This window comes from Varroa destructor, unplaced genomic scaffold (assembly GCF_002443255.2).
Source record: "Varroa destructor unplaced genomic scaffold, Vdes_3.0 BEIS01000007.1, whole genome shotgun sequence".
NCBI lineage: Eukaryota > Metazoa > Arthropoda > Arachnida > Mesostigmata > Varroidae > Varroa > Varroa destructor.
In genome coordinates, this window is record NW_019211460.1 from 38173370 (window position 1) to 38199642 (window position 26273).

General features: G+C 42.0%; 2 protein-coding genes across 7 annotated transcripts in view; one reads left to right on the plus strand and one right to left on the minus strand.

The window, feature by feature from the left end:
* LOC111254632 (uncharacterized) overlaps positions 1-26273 on the minus strand; it is a 160445-nt gene that overhangs the window by 81135 nt on the left and 53037 nt on the right. Inside the window, exon 2 of the mRNA XM_086975401.1 lies at positions 16672-16730. Coding sequence (XP_086831527.1) covers positions 16672-16730 — 59 coding nt within the window. The remainder of the gene's footprint in view (positions 1-16671; positions 16731-26273) is intronic.
* The window catches only part of Nckx30C (solute carrier family 24 member Nckx30C), a 129499-nt gene that overhangs the window by 43258 nt on the left and 59968 nt on the right, over positions 1-26273 (plus strand). For all 6 annotated transcript variants that reach the window (XR_015317475.1, XR_015317474.1, XM_086975397.1 and 3 more), the window contains one exon: positions 22226-22340. Coding sequence is in view for 4 of the 6 variants with exons in the window: in XM_086975397.1 (XP_086831523.1) it covers positions 22226-22340 (115 nt within the window). In the remaining 2 variants the exon portion in view is untranslated. The remainder of the gene's footprint in view (positions 1-22225; positions 22341-26273) is intronic.

The window sequence follows — 26273 nt, forward strand, 5'->3', positions numbered from 1 at the left end:
AAGGCCGACAAAAAAGTGGAACACAAGTTTCCCAAAGCCCTGAACTTGACCCTAATATCAAATCAGGTCTCGGAAAAGAAACAAAATAAAGCGAAATGCACTTCAAACACGTTGAGTAGATTCGCAGAAGACCTAACGAAAATTATTAAACTACATCCCCATACTGAAGTGAACACGTGAAGGTTGTTCGATAGGAGTATGTATATATCGCACAAGTATGTCATGCGTATATCTAGCGTCTGTAATATTCACCCTAGCTTTTACTTCATTCAACTGGCCGTGGACATGTATGTGCCAGCCACATCGTGTGTTCCATCATGCCTTCACGATGTCATAGAGGATATACGACTTTCTGGCGGAGCGTTGTCAAGCTTGACAAAACAAACTGTATTGGCGTCATCTATTTTTCAAACGTATTCACACGACTCAAAAGGTTGTGTTATCTGTTCGTTCATTTACGTTCGTGGATATCTTCACATAGTTTACGGGATATAAAAGAAGACGGTGATGACTATCTAGACTGGCATTAATTACATGTAGTTGAAGTCGTGAGCCGTACTTACGATGTTATTCAAGGCCACGATTCATAAGCCAGTCACCTAGCATAGTCTGGTTTGCTGGAACTGTGTACGCGTAAAGCGTACCCGCTTTCACCGCCTCTGTTTTCATTCCTCATTACGTATTTAAATTAATTTTTGCCTATTCCGTCTGTCGTTTGTTGTGCTAGCTTGAAAGTTTTTCCAACAGCAAAATTACAGACTATACGCTTTTTCTTTATGCCTACCAGAACGCCGCCGGCGTCAATTATCGGACGTCAACGAGAAAACTTCCTGCTATTACAGCATAGTTTTACGAAGTCCATATTTTCACATTGAAAAGTAAGGTATTATGTTTTATTGCGAATTGGTTGTTTGCTATTGTTTTTGCCATTACATCCACAGTTCGGAGGCGTAGTGACTGATTAAGGTCGGTGTCGCGGAACAGGCTAAACGTCACTGGCCATCAACGACGATCGCCAGTCATCGTATGTAATTCGGCGTGATTCCGATTAATTGTGAAAGGGTGTCTTTTCAGGTCGAGCTGTCATTTCCAAGCATAGTAACCCTCATAGCTGTTTATTTTTGTTTTTTAGAGTCGACCACCTATTTCTTGAAATAGCGGCCTTAGCAATGGAAGTTGCTTTTATCGCTCTATTTATGCGAAACATAATGGATGAAACAATTTCACAGTTTCAGCAATCCAAGTATATCTGCGTACCAATATATATATATATATGTATATATATATATATATATATATATATACGTAGATCGGTCTCTAAATCATGTCTTCCCGTTTGATAATTGTCATCATGATCGTATCGTTTACAATGCGTCCTTGCTTTTTTCCTCTACTTCTTGTATCAGCGTCATTTAACGCAACCTGTTTGTACGAACCACCCAACCAATAATGCCAATGGTAGGTCACTTATTTTTCCTCTATTCCATTGCCTCGTTTCATAATACTTCTAATTTCACGCCAACGCCTTTTATCCTGCCCACGTTCCTATTCATGAACGATAGTTACACCTCATGTGTACGTTGTCTTGAAAGAAAAATATATAAAATTTTATATATTTAGTTGGCAGTGTCGCTAGAGTGTCATTCACGGCGCATGACCATCAACACTTCTACGCTTGAGATGCGCGAATACGAGTAAAACGTGGCCTGTTGCTGAGCCGAGCATGAACCACTTTGCTCGCCCACCTCAATTATGGCCATTTAAGCAAATCGCCTAGCAACTATTGTAATTCCATACACCATACGAATGGATCGAGCACAAGACTAACTCGTGTATTTCTATTGCTTATCTGTTGGACCTCTTAAAAAATGTATACCACCATCATCATTGTCTCTTGCTACCTCCAATAGCACATGCACATGCATTATTCGTATGGAGCAACAATCGTTGTTGTTGTTGTTGTTGTTGTTGTTGTTCGTGTCGCTGTCGTCGCTTTTTGTTGTCGTTGTCGTCGTCGATGTCCGATTTTCTCCTAACCCTTGTCGCCCAGTCTTTCGCCCTTATACGCTCTCCCTTTTTCGTGGCATCAATAAGCTAAGCAAAGCTGTGTAATCCTTTGTTTATCCTTTTCTCATGGAGCTGTCTTCCTCGACGCGCCAGTAATCTCCTGTTGCTGCCATCTGATGTTTTCTACTGTTTTCCATCTGATCTACCCGTAAGTTGCGAACCCTACTCCGTGATCGTCGATCATCTACATATGGCGCAGATATGCAGCGTTCTTTGTTCAATGCACAAAATCGCCGTTATATATTAATGACTAGTATTTGTAATGTTTGGATTTGTGGACACACGTGGGTCTTTATTAGTGTTGCTACGACTGCTACTGCTGCTACAGCTTCTACATCTACAGTAGTTGTGCCTATTTCTATACGTTACTTTTTACCCCACGACATGACGCACACAATCACACACACCCTCCAAAGATTACGTAAACACTTTTTCTATATTTCGTATGGATACTATCCAGAAGTCCAGCGCTAATAAGCAATTGCTTATGAGTCACCTTTGCCTGTATGCGTGCGCATCAAGAAATAATATGGGACGTTTTTTACGATACCTGTAAAAATGGTTGTGTCTGTTATTACTTCGTACTTTATCACCACGTCAATGACTGCATTCAAGCGATTCAGTTCCTGCACTCACTCGACAGACCACTGTTGGCCAGTTGCACCGTTCATCGACCAGTGCTATCTCTTCCGCATTTGCGCCTCGTACAGCCATTTCGTACGCCACTTTACGTATCACACACATCTTGTTTCCCCGCACTGCGCCGTCATCAAACTCCGGTTGCTGACGACAGCCTAAAAGCCTCCTTTATTCCTCTGCTCATAGACAGTTATTAGAAAAGTCCCCGTATCGGTAACAGAAGAGTTGTCTAGAACGGGTACTCGTAAATGTTATGTCTTACTTGCATTGCAAGCCTCGTTTACAAAATTCGATTTCTCTGGTATGGTAGAATAGGGGAACCGTCGTTACAAACCACAAACCCAAAACCAGGCAAGTTTAACTATACAAACGAAGTGAGATTGCCCAATACTCACTTCTGTGGCCACAAAAGGTAATAGATATAATAAGAACATTGTATAATTAGACAGACACACACAAATGTGCCCACATACACAGGCACCTTTAATTACGACACCACACATACGTATCGTTAATTCGGTAACGATATATCCCATAGCAAAGGATTTATCTCTAATTGCTAGTACCTTTATAATAACAGATTTTGACTTCTGTCAATTATCACAGATCGCTCTTACGTACGTAATACTCACGATTGAGGTCGCCTAATCCGACCAATGTACACTAAATCTCAATGCTGTATGCCCACCTCTCGATATCTCCACAATTCCCCTCAGACACACACTGTTATCATCATGTGATTTTTCTGCCTTCTTTTTCTTGTCAGTGTTTTTACAAATTGATGACCTTTGTTCATTTTCAGTCAGTTGCAAGTGCATTTGGCCTTACGTTTATCTGTTCACTGCTCGTTTGTTAATAGTCACTTTGTAATTTCGAGCACGCTACTTGACGCTTCTTCTTCGGAGTCCTGACCACTACAGCCACTATACATTGAGCTTTGATTTCACAAACGTTTCTCAATATATCTATCTTTCTGTGTATATATATATATATGTGAGTATATATATATATATCCACACAAAGAAATTTACTCGATGTCGTAGAGAGGCCAGCCCCCGACCCTCGAGTCGCACCGAATTGATTTTTGCGATGTGATTCTTATGTTGATTGGTCCTATTGCCCTGTAATTATTACAACGACAATTATAATTGTTACTGTCGGTATTATTGTTATACTACTATTATGATCGTTGTTGTTATAGCTGAGAGCACATGGCGGCATCGGCGGCCTGTCAGGACATCGTCTCCTATCTCTGATTTCTCTCACTCACTCACTGTGGCCTTGTTGTCCTCCTGTACCGAAGAACCCGGGGCTCAGCATTTTGCCAGTTTGTCCTGACTGTCTATCCCCCGCTGTACCTCCACCATCCCTCATTAGTCTCAGAGTTCTCTCTCTCTTTTTCTCTCTCTCTCTCTCTCCATACGATATATATATATTTAATATATATATATATATAATTATCCATAAATTTAAGTTGTCGTCCTTCGGTAGCTCAAAGAACAGGAATCAATCAATGGAGTAGTATACTAGAAGTGTGAAGTAGAAAAACAAACAATAGCACTACCGATTATACTAGGAGTAGTTCCGTATTAAGGGTACATTAAAAATACATGTGATATAGAACATCACTATAATATTTTTTTTTTCTATAGTTACAATTTAATTTCTAGATAGGATTAGATTTAGATCACGTGTATTTCTAATGAATTAGGTAAAAAAGGGAGCTATATGAAGATGTCTTCTCGTATGAACGCGTACATACGGAGAAGTCTACAGATGGCGACACTTGTTTAAGCCATATACAGTCATATATGTATGTTACATAGGATTAAATGAGCGTTTTTTGCAATTAATTATGTGCTGTGCGTACCATAATAAGCATTTCTAGTCAAATTATAGACCTCAATTACATCTACAAACACTACGTTTCGTAAATTGAGTATATTTAAATATACGTAGAACTGTGATATATTCGTAATCTATAATTTTTGCATTGTGCACTCCGTTGTAAAATGGAAAAATAGGTATCAGGCCAGAAAGTACCTGAAATATACGAGTTACGAGTCTAATTCCGCACGTGCGTCTATCGGCCTCACGTGTTATATATAATAGTTTGTTTGTAGTTCGCCACTGGAGGAAACAATGAGCTTCTTGTGCCATGTAAAAAGATTAGTTAAAAACAGTAAGGATTAGTACATACAGATCTTTGTCCATTTCTAAACAGCTTAGTTTCGGCGTGGACACTTTTGAATGCTACGCTCCAAGGAACAGCAGACGATGCGCAGCTATCGCGTCTGAGAGACTATCAAATGCATTTAACTATTATAACCGCTTGTAGATAAAAAGCTAAGGTTCCAGGAGGTAGACGGCTTCTGGAGCGACCACTGCTGCTCCAATGGCAATCGGAATCTATCAGGTTTGACAACCTAACAAAACCTTAAATGGTGATCATTTTCGACTAACTCTCTGGTCGCGTCCGAGTTCTACATATATTGAACGAGAAAGCGGCGAACGGACTAGGCTGGATGATTCCACCATTCACTTATAACTGTAGCTGATCGACAAGGTAATCTCATCGTAAACCTAACCTATTTCAAAAATCTGACTTAGAAAAAACAGTCGTATCAGACATTATTATTAATATAACCATTGTATTTCTAGTTTTTTGGTATATGTATACAATTTACAGCTTCGTTCATTACTGCCTAATTGTGTCCTTTGTTTACGCTTCTGCTCCGATTACCATGTATAGGTTATAGTTATGGCAACCTGAAGCTTGCCTAATTAGAGGCAGATACTCTTATCGATGTCCAGGTAAACGTTAATAAAAATAGAAAAAGAAGGTCTCATCGGAGCTACAATGAGAGGACAAATACAAACTATAATCTGGCAGAAGCATCAGGAAAAGAGGAATAATCTTTACCGCTGTCGAGACCGTCGGCTGATGGTCCCATAACCTTTCTGCTTCTTAACTTTCGTTTATATAGCAGACACTTATCGTTTGTCTTTTCCCTTCTGTTATACATGCCATGCTTGTTTTTATATTACTGCTGTTACACTATCGTACCGCAAGCAGCACCAGTTGAACTGACGACTCGTAAGCCATTGTTTCGTAATATTAATCGAAACTATATATTACAGCCGGCATATTAATATTATGTCACATAGTATGCACGGGCATAGGGTGTTTGCAAAGCGACGCAACCCCACAGGAGATAATCGAACTTTCGTAGTCTGTTTTTTCTTTGTTTGCTTCTCAGACAGACGCTTTCATATGAATTTAAATTCGTTTAGAAACTCCAAAGGGAAAAGAGGAATATACATCGGACGTCGTAAAGGAGGGCCACGTTTGAATTATGAAAATGGCAAAATGTACGCTCCATGCATAGTTCCTAGAAAGATATGTTTATAACCCTAGCGTGCACATGCTTATCAAGGAAAGGAATTTGTCGCGTCCCAAATTCTCGGCGCTGGAACATAAGTCAGGCGTTTAGACAAGGGTACGCGCCTCATCGCCAGCTGTGTAGAGATATGGGCGAATTAGGACACTCATTAACCTGCTAGAGGCCATGCTCTATGAAGTCGCCCATAATAATGTCTTTGCCCATCCCACACGGAAAGTCGTAAACACGGTACCATTATTTTGTACTAATAAATATAAAAATAAATAAAATAAATACGATACGTGAGTCTTTCCGTTGACGAGAGTTGCTAGATTGCATAACATCGAACAGGTGGCACATACCTGCGAATCTAAGCGAATATGGTTTGACATAATATCAAAGGTTTAAGTATCGATAAAGGCTGCACTCTGCAACATCTGCCACCTCGGCGGATCACTCAGCAGCCGCTCACAGATCCTCTATGCCAGATTTGCTGGCGCCGACGTCTAAAGTGGCCGTTCATTTTGACGAGCCTTGTATTGCTGGGCTGGATCGTAGAGTAATACAATATCAGGGGTGTGAGTCTGACAACACAAGAGTGTTCGATATTTATGCCAGGTGCACGAACGCCAGAAATCGATGTGGAACAAAAAAACGCTTTCGCTAGTTTTGCGTGGACTTGGGATTCTATGCGAAATAAAAGCAGATCCCTATGCAGCCGATTATCGATAGTAGCGAAAATAATACGTCATCTCATTTCAGCCGTACCTACAGGTATGTACAATACATGAAGTAAAAAATCCAAAAAAGCTCATATCTAACAATAACGGGAATAATATCAAATTAATGATTAAATAAATAAAGCGTTAAAAATAACATAAATATAGCAAAAAGCACCAATAGAAGAGAAGGAAGAGGACAGGAAAGTGATCATTTCGTTAACAATGATCGTAGACGGGAAAACCGCGCGACTCTTCGCCGATTACGAATTCAGGTCAGAATTACATCGGTCACACGACTTTGTTCTTGGCCGGTCCGCCGGAGAGTTACCAGCCTAGCTATTAGCTACCGCTGATGTCTACCCGGACTCGAGCTTTCATCATCGTCGTTGCGGTCGTAAGCGTAGTCGTCATAATTGCCGCCGCCGCCGTCGTCGTCGTTGTGCGGTAGCACGTGCGTGTATGTGGGCGTGTAATGGGAAAAGCCATCATCGCTTTTGTTATTGTTATCCACGCGTCTTCATCATTTTGACCACATAGCCTATTTAGATGGTAATCATACATACATAGATAGTAGCAGTAGAGGAACGTGTCTAGCGCCGTATAGCCATATTATGCACATACATACGTACTACATGTTCGCTCGCGAGGAGTAAAGCGGAGCGGGGCAGAGTTCGCACGCGTACCGTCGCCCTCCGTTGCTTTGTTGGACGCCGCCAGCCGCAAGAGCAGGATCGTATGAATGTCGTTATTGCCACCGTTAGCTACGACTGAAAGAATGACGACTTTTGACGCAACCTGACAAAAAGACTGTCGCGCGTTCGACGACTCACCTATTATCATCAGAGAAAAAAAAACGGGTTTCCAGGTGACGACAACAACAACAACAGCAGCGGCAGCAGCAACGAGAAAATGTCAAACGATTGGGGGCGAAACGGCGAGGGGAAAATAACTACTGCTACATATGTTTATCTTGTTACTGAATCATAATGAAACCCGAACGAGGGTATCATTAGCAAAACCATATGGGATTTGTTATGAGCTTTACAATTATCAAATAGGCTGAAAGACACTATCCATCGGCCACGGAACAGACCTAAACAGACGCATTAGGTATAACAAGTATAGAAAGGAATGACCTTAAGTAGGAATAAGTAGTAAGTGCAGATTTTAGGTCGTAGAAAAAAATCTCATTGAAGCCTACGTACTGGTTTTTAACAGCTTGCTTAAAGCAAGCACTTTATAACACTTGAGATTTTTTCATCAGTCCAAGTACAGCCAACTTTAAAATCTTTTCTAGGTTTTCGATGTTCGGCAGCTGATTCCTAAGCGTCAAGCGAAAAGTTGTGAACTTAGTAAATCAGATACTTTAAAATGTACGTTAGATCCTAAGCAGATAAATTAGCCGCTAATATATAGTGATTTTGAGTATCTTCCGTTGAAGAGAATCACTGTAATTCAGTCGATCTTAAACAGAAATTATGGATGGTGGTCGCGTTTTCTTCTTCATCTGAGACACGAGCTCTAATCGATTGCTTAAGAAGTAAAAAAAAGTGGTAATACCTACCTAAAAGTCGAATGTGAGGCAAAGAAGGTTTTAAGCAATATATCTGCGCCTATGATCTGAAGCAGTATGCTTATGATACGGACAACAGATGATGTACATCTTAACACGAAGTTTACGATCCAGGCTTAATAAGTCATTTTTGCCACCAGGCGAGTCTGAGTAGGGACAAACCTAAATCGGGGAGCAAATCTTACTGATTTAAGGACGAACATGATATTATATAATTGTAACATCCAACCCAACGCCTGGAACGCGAGGTCGTACACCAATGCATATATGATCAGGAAAAAATGTTTGTGGCATAAGGGAGCTGGCAGTCGTTGATTCGCTCGACGTTATTATAACAATCTGTGCTATGATTGCCTAAAAAGTACTCTTTAGAGGATATACTGCAGAAAATTTGCTCAGCTATTGCACAACACCATGTTACAGAAGACGTGTGCCCTAACATTTATATACATAGGTCGTTGAATTAGCCTATAAAGCACCGCTTGAAGTAGATTACTAGAAAATCTCCCTATTCTCCGAGAAGAAGAAAGGGAGAGAAAGTATTTAAATTACTTAAAAGTACTTAAATTAGACGTTAGATACGATTACGTTCGAATGAAGTTTACTAATACCATTATGATAAATACGAATATCATCTTCTAAGGGGACATGGTACGCGGAAGAGAAGACCTCAACAATGTCGTGAGAGATAGGGACAGGTTGTTGCGTCCAGTTAACTGTCCTGAAGCTCATGGGTCGAATTGGACGGCGTTACTGGACAATGGGTGCTTGTGGCTTCTACATACTGAAATCATTCGTCTTTTTCGGTCGTGCGTGATTCTTCTTCCCAAAGGCGGATACGTTGCGGTTATAGCTGGCGGGTAGAAAAGGATTCCCATCTCCGTCAATCAGTCGCAAAAAACAGTTTGACAGCAGCAACGGGAGATATCCGACAGACGAACGTCCACATACCCCCTCGACCGCTCACCCCCTTCCGTTAATGTTATCGGCTGCTGCAAGATGGCCGCCGGGCCCGACCATTTTAGACCTGGCTTGGTTCTGTTTCCCGAAAAAAAAATAACGAAACGTGCATATTTTAGAACGACGGTATGCGGCGGGCGGAGTACAGTTAAGAGAGAAAAACTGGTATCGACTGCAACCAAGTCGTATAAATGCGACCATGCCGGTGAGAAGAATCTTTGAAACAAATGTGAATCATATCATAAATAATAGAGAAATCTTTAGGTTGAATTGTGATAATGCCACGTATACCCTGCTGCGGCCGAAAAGAAGACGTTAAAATTTAAATATTGCGCATTTCAGTTAAGTGATACGGATAATTCAAAGCTGTCCCGTGTTTTACTTTGTGAAATGATGTGTATGCGCCGATACGGCTGACGTGAAGCCCACATCTATATTGAACGGTAGGCAATCAGAGATTTTAAACGCTCTATGATTAAGACTGATACTCCGTCCATCATAATTCCGAGGCGGAATATTTTGCAACAAGCGAAACAGGGAATATTAACGACGAGAATGTTAAAACTAATGTTGTTCGAATTTTAACTTAGCTCACCTAGTAACCTAAGTAAATATAGCCAACCTGAACTAAAACGTAATGACTTTCATATGAGGTGTCCTCATCGAAAATGGAAAATCGACATAGAAGAGCGGGTGGCCATCCATCCGACTTTTGCCGACGGCGTTCCCAGCCTGCGAATTAGCGTTAAAGCCCCCAGAGTTCCAAGGCTACAGTGGGCAAATGGCACACCTTGCTAAGTAACCTTACCGTACTCATACGGGCCGTATATACGACACTGAAGCCTACGCGACATCAAGTAGATCGAATCTAACCGTCTGGTCATGCGCACGACTTTAGGCGATGTCATAATCTTATTATAATAAGTATCAAAATCAAATCACCGGTCAATATATACGGAAGTGCTCCATCCGAGCTTAGTCAAAGAAATCCACAGCAGGGATACGACAGGTTAAACAAGGTTAAACAAGGTTAAAGGGTAGAACGCTTGTCGTGGTATTCACATTTTTTCCACATTATTTATTCTGTAATTAGCGGCGAGTTTTATTACAGAAAAAAAACTACGCTTTGCAGGCGCATCTAATTTCAGTTAATATAGAAAGAACATGTTTGACCATTATGTCACGCTGTTCTAACACATCGCTGCTTGTCGAACGTCCGACAGTTAGCGTGGAGAGCATCTGGTGCCAATAAAGCCTACCTTTGACCTGCTGTCAGGTCCACAAAGAAAGGCTACAGTAAAAATCCTAATAACATACTACTGATTACAACCTAAATGCTAAGGCTGATCAATCAGAGAACTCTACCTACATCTGTATCTGAGCGTTCGATTTGTTTCTGCCGCTGTAAGTGGTAGTGGCGATTAAAAGCCTACTTCTTCCTAAATTCTCTAAGGAAATAAGTTGTAACAAGCAAACTGGGTCGCTTTCCTAAAAGTGTCGCGATTCTTTTGTGGCCGACAGGCTAAAGCTGGCAGCCAGGACAACTAGTCTCTTTCTTTCATCCCTCAATATAGAGAGCGCGTAATTTGGAAGCTGCTAAGTATCTGTGTAGCGCCGCTTTAGTGCCGCAGTGTTGTTCGATAAGTCAATTTCTCTGTGCCTCCTTCCAGCCAGCAAGCACAAATAGGGTTACAGTAATCAACTAGCCAGTGAGGATTGATAGCACGATGTGTCGTTGGCGGCGACCGTCGCATCGGTTGGGATACGCGTAAAGCATTCGAAAGCTTAGGTCGAGCCAAATATGAGTGGAATCTTGTGGTAGTCTTTAAAATGTAGCACAGCGAGCGTTCAGTCGACGCTCAGCTTAACATATTGTATTCATAGACGATAACTACGCGAAACAGCATTCCACTATCTGGTTGTATATTCCTCCCCTTTTTGTGCTTTAATCAGCCTATGTCATCCTGTACACCTACCTACAAAAGTGAAAAGTTACGGAAATTGTTCTTCCACCGGGGCTGTAACGCTTCTCTTTAAGAGAATGTTAACAGGCTCAAAACGCAATCTTCGCTATGTATTTCGTTTAGCATGCCTGTAGATGGCAATAATCTCTTGCCCTAGTACGGAGTCTGTCAGTTGCCCCGTGGTCTGATAGAAAAGATTGTTCTGTTCACCTGAATGCCCGCCTGCTAGTCCTTGAGCCTACTTTCTAATAGTCGTTCTAATATAAGCGAGCTGCCGGCAAGGGCGTCTCCGTCAGAGATAATACGATACGTTGGCGATCGGCGATGAATAGTTATACTTCTAAGGTTGCGTATAAGGCATAGCCTCTAATCTCTGAATTCGATACGCTAACGCGCTCCTATACGACGGCAGGATTACCTGTTATATACAGTAATAACTGACAAACGAACCGTACCGTTCGTGGCTTCTGGGCTAGCTATACGGCTATATATATATATATATATATAGCTATACGGCAATGCTTTTTTCCAATTCGGATTCAGCTAGCGAATCTAAGTACTTATGTGCGTTGTGCTGTCATGTCCACGAGGGGCTGGATACGCCATAAACCGGAAAATAGTGGCAAAAAGGACGCAAGCCTTATTGAGATTTGATTTTGAAGTAGATCATTTACGACTTTAGATTATTACGACTAACGTGTAACTAGCATATTCTGAAAAACTTGCCCATATGTATGTAGGCTGCAATAATACTGAATAAGACTAAGCGAATACAGCCTTCCAATTCTATAGCCTTCTAGGAATGATATGTTCATCCTTTACATTAATACTCGTCAGAGGTCCCTATGAGAAGATGACCTGAATCCTCGCTGAGGTGTGTCTGTTTGAATGATCAAAGTCTCTGTCCCAAGCAGTTTGAGGAGACCTAGGTTTAAAGCTAGCGCGTGAGATAAATTGGATTCTTGCTGTTGGGAAATTTACTTTTTTCTCGCGTGCAATCGTTCTGAAATAACTATTATTGTATACGGTCTACAGACGAAAGGAATTTAGGTGGGAAGAAAATTGCGTATATCATCATGTCAAACGAAAATACGCTATCGGAAACAGTGGAGGAGATGCTATTATACCGCTAGCTTTTTTCCTTCGATAGAGTAACTTCCGCGGCGGCTGACGTGAGACCTTTACCGCCATCCGGGGTTTCGGAGAGGGCCATTGGGCTATTTTGCTCATGCCTCTAGTCGAACACTTAGTTGGCTGCCTGGCTGATAGCTAGCACGATGTGCTAGGTGCTTTTAACGGCCCCGTTTCACAGTTCCTGTGAAATTTGCCATTTTTCGTCTGTGTAATAGATTTCTACAGGCAACCTGAAGAACCCAACGTGAACTGAAGAAAGGATAATTATTCCAACACCGGTCCGTGCTGTGAAGTAAAAGTAGTGAGGGGTGGTTGCGCCTAGCGTTGGTCACAAAAGGGTACTACAGAGACCTTCTCAAGGTTGAGAGGCATTGATAGGATTTTTTTCGTGCGCCGTTGTTGACGTCGTTTCTGCTACAACTCCAAGAAGCGACAGTAACGGCAGCAACGATGAAAGTGGACAAGGCAACGACGACGCTGGTAGTGAGCGAGCGGCGAGCGTATGTTAGTTACGGAAGGCAGAGCATGCCGGTTGTCTGTTGTGAGAAGCCTACTCTCCTTCACGAGTCGTTCAAAAAGGCACGTCAGACATGCTACGAGGAAATAGGCGCAATTGGCTTATGTAGAGGGCTAAATCGTGCGTGTGGGAATGCAAAACGTAAGCCGCTACAATGCGAGCAATGGATATATTGGGCAAAGAACCGCATCTCTATTGCTCCATAGCAGTATAGCCGATGCGAGTAATACCTACGAATTACGCTGCTTCTTGTGCTGGCTACATCGCAGTATGAATAATGTGGGTGCTAAAGCGTTCCGCGAAATAACCCTGGTGGCAGCGGCGAAGGCAGTGGGTTGCGTGGTAAAAAAACGGTTGGTTATCACACAGCCCACTAGTTTTTATCCAGCAAGAAAAATATGCGAGAATAACCTGGAATCGTGGACGAAACGGTCACGATGAGAACGCAGATGAGGTCTACCTGCAACAGTCTAGCGGTTACACTTTGCAAGCTGTTATCATCTTGCCATTTCTAATTTCTCAGAAAGGCACAGAATAAGCAACTAGCTTGACACTTGTTGCTAATGCTTGTCAAGCTAGAAATCATGTGTTTGCCATTGTTTTATGATGTGAGCCAATACGACCAATCAACAGTCCTTTGTTAATACTTCGTTACTTTCCGTTCCTATACTAGCAGTTCTTACCGTCTCAAGCGACTATTATAACTAGCGTCATTTCAAATGTTCAACGTACATCACCTCGGACTATTAACGCCGAATTACCAGCTCGCGTCACCAAGAACGACTTTTCGCTTGCTAGTTAAACCCACTCATTTAATAGCGAAATAACCCAGACGGAAAGAAAGCCACTGCTGTAACATCGTGGTAGTCATTGGGTTGCGATTGTTGATATCGATGCCGGTGCGCATATTCCAAGATAAGGTAAAGCACGTCCCCGTTGCCGCTGCTGCTGCTAGTGTCGTCACTTCCGTCAGTGGGATCGATAGGTTGAAATGGTGGCAAGGCAAAAGCGAACGCAGACCTATTTCCCTTGATGGCTCTATTCCTGAGACGCCGACATTTTGAGGGCACGCTGGCAAATTGATGCTGACTACGTCTAGTCAGGGCCCTCTTCGTAACAACGGTCGCCGTTAGAACGTCGCCTCTATAGTCATTTAAATATTTAACTTCTGGGACAGCTTATTCACGCACACATGTGCGGTTATTGAGGAGCTTTGAATTAACTGAGGAAGATAATTTAGTCTCCACTGAAAGGGTCGAAGCCCAAGTAAGGTTCGCGACAAACAATAAGAAACTATATTTTGGTAGTATCGTAAGGCTATTTGTGTTTTGCCATGAAGTTTAGAGGTGTTACGACCAAGTTAACAGAAATCGTCAGTGGTTGACAAGAGGCTCAGAACACGCAGAGAATATGAGAGGGCTGAAATGTGCACCAACGCAAAAGAATCATCTCGCCTTTCGAGGTGAACCCGATAAATACAACGTGTGTCAACGACGGTAGTAAAGTTAGGGACCACTGTGGGAGCCACGTAGCTATACGTGGAGCATGAAATATCTGAGGGTCCATAGAGCGAAGTGACTGATCTCTACTGAAGTGTCGATCTACGAAAACACGAAGTGAAAAACACGCTCATTTGAGCTTATTGAGGTAAAATTTGTTGATAGGAGTTATTATTTCTTTAGTGACACTGTACTAACCTGAGTAATTAGTAGACCCCGACGCGTCAATTGGCGACTTCCGGTCTTAGCACACAATTTTTCGGTCTGTAAGATTGGGATAGCTAGCCTATCGTTTGCGCAGGATTTTGCGCAGCTTTCCCATCCATAGTCCGTCTACCCCAATCTTTCGAATTTCACATCTCTACGGCACTCGGTCAGACCCACTAAGCTATCACGGATATGGTACCCCTACCACCACATGGTCGAAGACCTTCGTCTATAGTTATGTTTCATTTAAAACCGATATGTTATATTAGAGTGCTACGACATGACTGTCACTCGTAGCTAGTCACATCAGTGACTAAATCCTAAGTCCATTCAAACGGCCCCCGAAGCATTTAAACGTAACCTTTTGCCGATAATAAACCATCAATAAGCATGCCAGAGCGACCAGTTTTCGTACTGCACAAATGCTTATTAGACTATAATATCATCTCGGGAGGATTTCGCTCTAGGAAGCAAACATTTATAAGAGCTCCAATACAAGTCCAAGGTAAAATAGACGTAGATGAAATACTATCGGATGGGAATATCCGGTGACCCTAAACGTCCATACGCGAAATCTCTGTTTACAACCGTAAAAGTATTACGTAAAAGCTATTTTAGGTAGCACTTTTTAGTACCCATATAGTGTGCATATGTTATAAACAATGAAATTCCCTGGCCATAGCAGAAAACGTCTTAGCAAAATGACATAAAAGTTGATTTTACTTAGTCGAAGAATATATATTTACGCTCATTAGTACCACTCATTTGCGTTGTCCTTTTCTTTGAAGAAAGAGCTCATACAGGTCGTATAGTATGAAACAACCGACTTTATCAATTGCCTTCGTGGAGTATGAGAATAAAAGTAATGCGGGCACCACTAAATTATAGTCCGGCAGCTAGCAATGTAAATCTATTTATCTCGTTCCACTGGCTTTTGTCCTATATATTATCAACATAATCATATAATAACGGTTACATTTAAGCCGCAGTTTGGCCGCAGCGAGGAAATGTTTTTATACTGTACATAACAGCTGCGTAACCAATTCCTGAGAGAATCATAGCAGGAGGTTCCCCTCATGTCAGTCTATATTGATAGCAGTAGCAGTACCCCTACATGGCGTTACTGGCTGCCGTCGACCCCCCAAGCTTAAGATTTATTTTCTGCTGCGATAATCTTCGTTGTCGTAACGCTGTTGGCATTTCGTCGTATGGCAGCTGTGCTGTCGTTCTCACTGTTTCTATTTGCCAGAGTGATAGGAAGTCATTGTAGGCAGTCGAAACGTCTCAGCAAAAGAGAATACTACGAAAAAACAAAGCGTAAGAAGCAGCGCCCCTCGCAGATACGAGGCAAACCCGACCATTGTTGTCAGATATAACGGGCCACTAGCGTGAATGCAGTCCATGATCAAGAGTTTCAGGGTGCGCGAAAAATTGAATCCCTTTGCTGTACTTATTTCTATAATGGTATCATTGACAGCTGCCCTATTCTCTGTCCCCCAGTTTCGCTCTTACAACATTCGAAACGATGCAAGCTGCGCGAAAGGGCACAAACGTTCGAAGGTTTAAGGCACCAAAACTCTAGAAGCGACAACAAAATACCCCAACTGTTCATGGGCTTTCCGTTTCCGAGTTAGCTTTCACATCTGTTTCGTCGAATAGGGCTGCCTTTATATTGCTACTACAGCAACTTGCAAGACTTTTCCTTCACTCTTCTACCTGATTTTTCATTGATAATAGGCACGCGTAAATAGCATCAAAGAGAAAGAGGAAAAAAGCCGCCAAGCGAAGTACATAGCAAAGTGCCCCGTACACTCTTGATGTCATCCTTTTTCTGCTAATGTACCCACCTCTCCCTTCTACTTCTATGCAAGACGCTCAGATCTAATCTATCCAACCAGTCATTTCTTTACAGGGTAGTTCCGTTTTCCCTATTGAGTTGCCCTACCAACAGGCAAGTCAGCAGGTTTATTGCATTGATTCTTGACGTCGTTGGTGGTTTACTGTACCTTGTTTGCCCCCTTCATCAACGCCCACGAAGGTCAGCAGCAGCAGTGCAGCAGCCGCACTGAAAACACAGTTAGAAGACGATAAGGTTATTCTCTGAGATGATGACTGCGATTCGCACTCCGCTGTTCGCGCTTTTAGAGTACAATAAACAGAAATCATTATCCGTTAAAAGCTGCGTATATATACACATACCGTGAGTAAAAGAATGTTTCTGCACCAGAGTGCTCTTTAAAATTTACTCACTGGTTTGCCTTTTCGAAGAACATACGGTCTGGAAAGGAAAATACCTTTCAGCTGATTTTTCGCTTTATGTGTGCCAGCATACTTTTTTTCTTATATATTTAACAAGGTTGGCCGAAAGAATGTTAATGCGCACCCGGGAATCGGTTAGTGTAGTTAAAAAGGCCTATGTTTCGACCTCTAGGTTAAAGGACGAAGCCTTGGAATTGCTTTGGCATTAATTCAAGACGTCTATTCTTGCTCACTGGCACCCGTCACAGTAGTCTTCTACTGCAGCCCTGGATACGATTGAAACCGCTCTTTAGTGTAACGGCGAACGTCGCATGGTTTTGATCCGCGCCTGGGGTTTTGGCGTATATTATGTCTTCCGATGCCCATCATCCATAGTGGATATTCCCCCATTTGCCGCCTAAAGATGCGCCCGATAGGGGCCTGACAACCCCTCTGCCCTGTCAATGCATCCCGCCTCATCCGCCGGTTGAGGTTCACCGTGTATATACTAGCATTTAAAATACTATAAAAGTTAAAGTAAGGTTTATTGTGTCAACGGAAAACGGCAAGGGATAACTTTCATTAGCCCTTTGACCATTGCCAATGTGTCATTATTTACTGTAAATGTACTGGAAACCTATAGACGCGCCATAAAACGCAGCGGTCATTCGCTTCTTGAAACCTCACTAAAATCGCCCGGCTGTTTTTCTGAATAACGGCGTCCATCTTCCTTGTAACGGCAGTGCTACCGTTCTCCAGGTTGAACCTACGAGAACCTAACGCATCGCTTCAAATAGCTCCTCATCGATATGTTATCGTCCTGCTATCATCTGTGTTCTGGTTTCGACATGAACGTCTGCTTACGTGTGCATTGCCATTCTCTGAATAGATGGGCCTACTTCCATGGTGCTTATATTGACAGAGTTGATCTGAGAGCGGGTGGTTCCATTCCATTGTGTGGCTGTTCTGGCACAGCGAAATCCTCTGCGGGAAAGCACTGCCTCGCAACACGCTCAGCTGGCCATTCTGTCTACTTGCTTACTTGTCCGGTCGCTCGCTCGATTCTTTTCAGTGTTCACACTTTCGATTTGTAAGAGGGTTTTGGTCTCCGTTTGTACCTACCAAAAGAAAAGGCGCCGACGATTGGGTAGGATTGGAAACGCAATAGCGTTTGTGTGCGAATGGCGCCGGCCTTATAGTAACGACATCATAGACGAGAGTTTGTTCAAACCGAAGATAACTATGAGCAAAATGAGCCAGAATACGTTTGTGCCACAGTACGATCCGCTTATGTAGTCCCATAGTAATTTACATGATTGCGAACACCGAACGCTCACTCGATCTGCGTATGCTGTTTTCATTTGCATTTCGAGACGGTACTTTATGCACGCCTGAAGGCACTGCCGACCTGTGAGCCAAGTACTGATGTTGTTATGGTATTGCTGAAGCAACTCTCTTACTAACGCCTTCAGTGCATCATCGGGAATTACCTGGTTGATTGGCCGTTGCCAAAGCCGAGCCCTTAAACAACTCATACTGAAGGCCGCAGGCTGCCAAATATTGTCGTATAAGGAAACCTCGCTTTGTGAGTTCCGCTTACGAGCGTGCAAGTGAATAGACAGAGCATTAATTATATAATAAATCACCTCGACCAGTAGCGGGGGGAACGCTCACTTAGGGATATCTTTTTTTTTCTGTATAAGATCGATGAAAAAACCGTACCATTCAACATCTGTCTGCTGTTAGGGCGGAAATGCTGCAGTCTAGGTCACCTACTCCTAATAGAACTTCGCTGAGCACTACATTGTAATATTGGCATCCGATCTTTAATTTCTGATTACAAGCATTGCCTTCTACTTTGTTTCCTGTTCTTCAGCAAATTCAATAGGTGTGATTGTTGTCATGGTAGCATCGGTAGCAAATAGTACAGCAACAAGGGCGGCACAGTCTCACTAAAGACGTTTTTATTTCTATCAACAAGAAAATCAGAGTGACTAATTGGAAAAACACATTATGTCTGACTCCTGTCGCCTGTCAAAAATTTCAAAGAACGCTCTCTAGCAAACAACGACGGAGCACCATGGAGACTGGAGGGCGGTACTCAACGTGCCTGAGACGAAAAAAGTCGAAGAAACGACGACTGCGGATACCGAATCGGAGAATCGCTGGAGGGAAGAAAAAACGGTATCGACGTAGATGAGGAACAGAGCGTCCAGCTACGATGTCACCTATACTCTCTATTGAAAGTAATGGATTGTGTTTTGCATACATCGATAGGGCACGCGCGTTGATGTGCTTAACATAAAAGCGCAGAAGGAAAGCCACCATTTTGAGAAACGCCAGTGCAACAGATCGTGGTTCAGCCAGTTCTACGCAGAAACACACAGGCTGCTAAACATAACCCATATCGTTCTTCATGTTTCTACAGTTACCGCTTAGATTCATCTCTGTTAGTTTGCTTATGGATCGACGACACCTAAATTATATGACCATAATATCTCGTGTCCATCGACCCATCATAGCACGCGCCTGACCTAGTTGTCTGTCGGTCGTTTTGTTCATTACTATTACCACCTTGTAGAAGAACTTCACCCGCTGTCGAAATTATCCTTGAGCTATGTAGCTCAATACTCGACTCGGCTGTACCTAACACGGAACAGAAAAAACGTGGCGTTCAAGCACACGTTGGGGATGTTTGTCGGTGTTGGCAGCCTGAATAGCCCTGAGTGTGTGTTGACTATGTTCATGATCTAACGGAAGTGGCAGCAAAAGCACTTGCTTTCAGTCAATAGCCTTGCCCGAGGCCAAACCACTCCCCGTACGCGAAGTGGCTATATATCATACTGAGTACACAAGACGGCTGATAATGCAGTGTGACTAGGTGAACAAAGTCACCGTAGCTAGCTGATCGCGTCAGCTATAGAGAGAAGTCTGCATATGCAAATATACAGTCTCAATAATAATATTCCTTCCAACGTATCAGCGCGTAATTTCTAAGGTAGGTAATAATTAACCTTAATAATTCTCAAAGTTGTTTAAATATTAATGCGATATTTCTTTATTATTAGTATTTAGTAGTTCTCAAAGATTGCACTAATACCACCCTATATATTCGCGGTTTTAGCACAACAGCATTAGCCCATCGCTTTGTACAGTTTTTCCTTCTCTGGGCCTTTGGAAACAGATAAACCACTACCGATAAGATAACGAAAGACTGCTCCTCCTTTTTCATCCGACAATTACAGCCGCTAATCAGAGGGCGGTAAAATAGCGGCCGTTCAGTTAGTTTTAACAGAGCAAGACCACTAGCGGCCGTCTTCCGAAAGCCCGTAGTCGCGCCTAAGGCCGCTGGTAAGCGGCGATATAATTATAACGGGTCAATAAGGCTGTGAAAAGGAAGCGGGGAAACGGTCTCAGCTACGACGGCCTTTCTTGTCGCCTATGTTCTTGGCGACACTGTTGTTTTACGGTGGCAATATGTGTAAGAAGTGGCCCCGGCGGAGCGGATCGGGTCTGTTGCCCAAGTTGCCCCTCCAGGACTGTCCTCGACCTAACCCTCTGTGACCTGTTTTTGACTCGCCATTCTTAACTACCAGCTACGGCACCGTCTCGTGCGATGTGGGTAGGTGGTGAAGGACCTAAAAATGCATTGACTTCATTAACTCTTCGTTTTTGCTGTATCGCATGCGATGACGCCGTCGGAAGAGCCAAAAGGAAGAGTAAATAAGAGGCCGGGAAGAGACTATCTAATTGGAATTGGAGGAGGCGCTTTTGCCGTCGTGTGATTGTTTCTGCGACTTTTTGCGAGCAATTTGCCTTTTTTTTCCAAGCGTATGATGCTGACAGCTCTGCCGGCGAAAATGACAGTACCTAGGGTAAGGGCCACACCTTTGCGTGCGTGTGTGCCTTAGGATATTGTGTATATCAATATTAGTAGAACATATTGGTTAAACGGCAGAAATCTAAAGTATACTGTATATGTCATACAGTAAGATAGCCTGATAGGCTAGGGGAATAGTATTTCGAATAAATCACACGCAAGGGCATTCCTCATAGACTTGTCTTGTATCACGTCTCTCGCTTACTTTCTTCTCGGCCATAAGTGCCTCGTAACCTTCTACTCTGGAGTCGTTGGGACACTCAGCGCTACAGAAATTGCATGGCGCACGCGGTCTCCGTATGTTGCCATTATTAACACTGACGGTAACCTAATCGTATTCTTCCTAAAAGTTCCTAAAATCCTAAAAGTTAATGTTATCTCCCCGTAAAGTTAAGTCATCGAGGTCGGACGAACGTAAACAGCTAACGATGAATAAAAGAATATGCTCTAATATGTATCAATAATACTACTACAATATCGAGATGCATTAACAGGAGTGAAAGAAAAACCTCATGACATACCTGCCATTGTAACGGCGATGTTTTTGTCCCTTTATAGTACCATATATTTCTTTGCCGTCTGATTTTTCGAGTGCGGCATTTGATAGTCTGCAATCGAAGCAAGATTTCTATCTTCCATAAAAGGTTTTTTTTTATGACACTTTGATTATTACTGGAATCTACCTTAAGTCTTCGCTTTCAGATGCTTGTTCTACACGTATGATGATAAAGATTCCTCCAGTCTTTCATTTTTATACATACGTCTTCTTGTCTTTCTGTGTCGACCTTTCTGTCCTGAGAAGAGAAGCTCTTTTTCAGAATCCACTCTAGTAAACGGATTTTGCAACATTTAATTTTAGTACTAAATTAAGAGTTGTTTGTACATCTAGGTTTACTAGTTTAGTAATGGCAAAACTATTATAAATGTTGCAAAAGAAGCTCATTGTTCCTTTCTTTAGACGCCGTTTAGGTATTAAGCAGGTAGTACTTTTCTTTAGGATAGTAATAATAGTAATCAGGAATTGTAACTACGTGCGGTATGGCTTTACCTTATCGTAGATGTAATTTGAAAAGATGAACCAGAAATAGGTTAAAGCTTAAGCGCACCTGGACCTGTCTTGTAGAGTACTCCCTTTCGGTTGGTCAGCTCGTTTATCCCCCTAGATGTAGTTTATTCTCTCCGATAAACGGAACAGCACAATACAAGCAGGCACTGTGTGGTACCGCTGATTTCTGGGACGATCAATGTGGAGCTATTTGTTTTTTGTCAAATAGCATCTAACAGATTTTATTGCATCTTACCGGCGGCTGTGGCCCACTGATACAAATGGATTTCCTATTGGTGAATCATCTGAAACTCGCAATCCACTGCTGCTTCTTCTACTGCCTTTCTTATCCGCGATGGATACTGCACTTTATGCGGCCCTTCATTCGATTCTGAAGAACGCACGAAGACGTCGAATGAGTGTTCCGACGATTCACGGCGGCGGCGGGAAGTTCCGTCACGGACTCCTGCAGCTACTCATTCACTCCATCGACCCCCTTCACGAACACGAGGGTAAGTATTTCTCTGCATTTCAAGTAATATCAGTTTACCCGGTTTTGCTTATGTAACGGACCAGTACGTTGTTTCGATAGCTAATTTACGTCATGTATTCAATCTGTCTAGTTAGAAAGTGATTGATTATTGAGCAAATCAACAAACTATAAGTTAGGTACAGTAGATTGGTCTTGATACGCCATTGTTTATAGGCTAGTAATTATCGTATGCACTGACTGCTTAAATGGAAACAATATTGTTCGTCACAAAATCGTGCAAACAGTATAGTAAGGATGATGTAACCTGGTAACTGTGTCATTAATCCATGTATGCTGCGGGTTTAGCAGCTGTCGTCATACTATACAGTGGCTCTCAGATATGAAACTGTCATACCGGATTACAAAAGAAGTATTTCGAAAACGATAAAAAAGCAAGGCGGCCGAACTTATCCTAAACGGATACATACACAACCCAACGATACGGCCAACGTGAACGTGGTTTGAAATGTCACACTATTGCTTGTACTTAACATGGATACAACCTCTTTTCAGCCTAGTTATTCAATTGTTACAATTAATAATGGATGGTCGTCTCGAGACTAACCCGAGACGCGTCTGCTAATAAAAGAAAAAAAAATTACTTGTAAATATTAGTGTGGCACAAAGCCAATGGACCAGTTGGTTGAGTTTGAGAAAAACACGAAAAATGCTCGGATTTAAATGATAAAATCGGAACTCTGATACTTTTTCGTTCGTTTATGAACAGCTTACTCATATACAGCATATAGCCAACATCATATTACAAACGGCTCCTTTTGAAAATTTATCGTCGGACGCACATTTTGGTACTATGGCAACGGTTACCATTGTTCATTCGGTTACCAGTGATTCGGTACCCAGGATCATACTAGAAAAATTTATCTCCGCTACGAGAGAGCAGCAGCTTAGTTATAAAACTTAATACGATAGATAGAAGTTTTCCTAACAGCCTGAGAAAAGAGCTAAATGATTGTTACGCCTCTTTATAATAGCTAGCAATTTCATCGATCGTCAAACTCAATTTATGTCGATGCTACGGTCGAGCATAGTATATGGACAGGAACGATATGCTTCGGTATGTTCCATATGACACGTATGCGATGGGTCGTGTCTTACATAATTTGTTTTGCCTGTGTGTAAGTTGAAATTCTCATACATATCTGGCAATTTAGACAAGTTGCCAAATGTGAAAATTCATTTTCTCCAATTTGGGTGCGTGCCCTGTTTAAAATTTGGACAGGTCAAGCATTAGGTGAACAATAGAGGCTCATGCAGCTTTTTTCCAAAATTTGTGACCGGTTGAAAGCAGGTGAACGAAATAGATATCTATAGAGACGGCTACACGAATATGCCATTGGGGGCCAAGGAATAGCAACCAAAATATTATTACCTCGGAGCAACCAGATCATAACTATCACCGGCAAAAAAAAAGTAGCTCCCCACTATGATCAATAGGCCACAGAATTTACTAATAACGTTCATCGATGGAAAATCAGTCGCTAACATACGATTTAAATTAATACAGGAAAAACTTCCCTTCCAGCGATTAGTATGGGTTATAACCGCGACGGTTCTAACTGGTCGAAAACGTTCGAATTCAGACAACAAATTAAGATTATTTTCAGTTTATTTATTCTATTTTTTTTTGATTAAGAAGAAAATAAAATCCATTTTATTAGTGTACAGCGGTGTTCATTAGAACCGAACGTAGACGCGCTTTGTGTCACACCGAAAATCAGCCACTTAAAGAAATGCCTGTTGTACATAAAAGTCGGAACGTTTATTTAAAATTTAAGTATCACTAAAAACTAGCACATCAATTGAAATGTAAGCTAGAAGTTCCAACAAACGACAAGTTTCATTGACTTTATACGTTTATGTTTTTCACACTTAAAAAATTGTCAAATATGGCTGAAAATCAGTAAGTTAGCAGTAACAAGTAAGCGAACACGGAAGGCTGGGATCGAGTAACATGTAACAGGAGTTAACATAGCTTTGTTCTGTACGTATCTAGTTAAAGCTGCCCCATAATGTGTAATAGTGAGAAATTGACGTGGTAATCTGTTGTTCAATATAATCAACTGTATCCCAGGTATTCGTACAAGAATAGTTTGTACATTTATTAGACTTATCTTCGTCAGTCTAATGCAACTAGCGTAATCAAACAAACAAGAAACAACAAAAAAAAACAATTACCTATTAAACACGTCTGTAAAGCTAGCTAAAATCAAATCTGATTACTCTTCATTCAACCATTCCTTCAAATGGGTCTCGTACCTTTAGAGAGGGTAACTGCATTTATTACAAATCACAATTTTCGTAAGGGACTTAGTTTAAAATACATAGCTAGGTTAGATTGCTGTGATAAATGGCCTTTTTATTAGCTAGCCAATGTGTATCGTTCCTGAAAGAAGTCAACAGGAGCATACTTCTATTGGACCATTGTGTTGTAATATATCCTGGCGTCAACGCAATGTCTGACGGCTCAAATACCGCAGGTAAAGCATTTCATATTTAATTTGACCCTGCACCCTGACAACCATAATAAATCAGTAACATCTCTTAAAAAATTTATTTTTTTCAATATTTCTTAACAAAATCATGAGAAGAATGTTTTGATCTGCAGCCTTGCAAAGAGTTGGCCAATTGGTTAAATAGAACTCTGATGTTCACCAACGTTCACGGTATGAAGCTCGCAGTTTATCAGCAGCCCCTGTGATGATATATTAACGGGTAATCTCTGTTAATCTATAGCTATATATTACTCCTATGACAACAGCTTACGCTCATTTGAGGAACTTGTCGTGTGCCCACTAAGTTATAGGGTTCGAGGCTAAATGTATCGAATGTCACCTTTCTCGCTAAGTAAATCTTTAACAGCTATCTAAATGAAAAAAAGTACGGTTAAAACGAGTAATACAGGAAACACTGCGGTATTTTTTGTATCTTTAGTAGTGAGAGTGAATGTGAGGCAAATAGGCAGTTGATTGTCGAAGCACGCCACTCAAACGTCTGCACAGTAAGCGACGTAAAGTGGCTGAATAACGTTCTTGTTCTTCGTGTTGATAGAGATCTACACATGTGGATAAAACGCTGTGTCAAGGCTGCACTTACGGACCAGCGGGTGTACAAAGGTATCTCTCCCTCTGTCCTACTTTAAGAGGTAGCTCTTTCTTATATGCCCCCTGAGCAACACGGAGAAGAAGCCTGATCGTACGTAGCCATCTGATCTTCACAGAGTGCCTTCTGATCTATCATATTCCATATTGTTACGAAATAGCCGGCATGATGGGACACAGGCCTATCAGATAGAGGACAATGCCTAACGGGTGGCAGTGTAGCTTACCACGTTGTCCTTTCGAACAAAAAAGGGCAGGTGGCGCTACTTCTTTGCGCTTCGTCTGCTAGTAAAACTTACTCAAACAATGATTAAAACATCGCTTATTGTCATTGCTGGCTAGTTGTTGCCGTCGGTTGTCTTTTCTTCAATTCCTATTGTAGCCGTATAACCATTTTTTTTCATATAGGCCCAAGTGCATCGGATTAGCCAGTCTGGATCCTATTGTTTCGCCAGTCACCACTTTAGTCCCTATGCTACGCCTTCGTGGTTGCTACTGCTTCGCCAACTTGTCGCTGAGATTTGGCTGCTACCTTCTGTGCTATGATGTCACAGAGTCCTCGATAAACGCTTAGCTGTATTCGTCATCCGGGGGACACGGTTGTTTGGCGCTGCCTGAATTGCTTTATCCTCTACCTTTCTCCACCTAAATTAACTGTCTGTACGTGCCACCCCCAGTTGCCAGACCCCATACCTTGAAGGTCGGAAGCTGGTTAATGAACTCTCGAACCAATGCAATCAGCTAGTTGTGGCGCGTGCAGCCTTTATAGGCTAACTTTTTTATAACGCTACTGC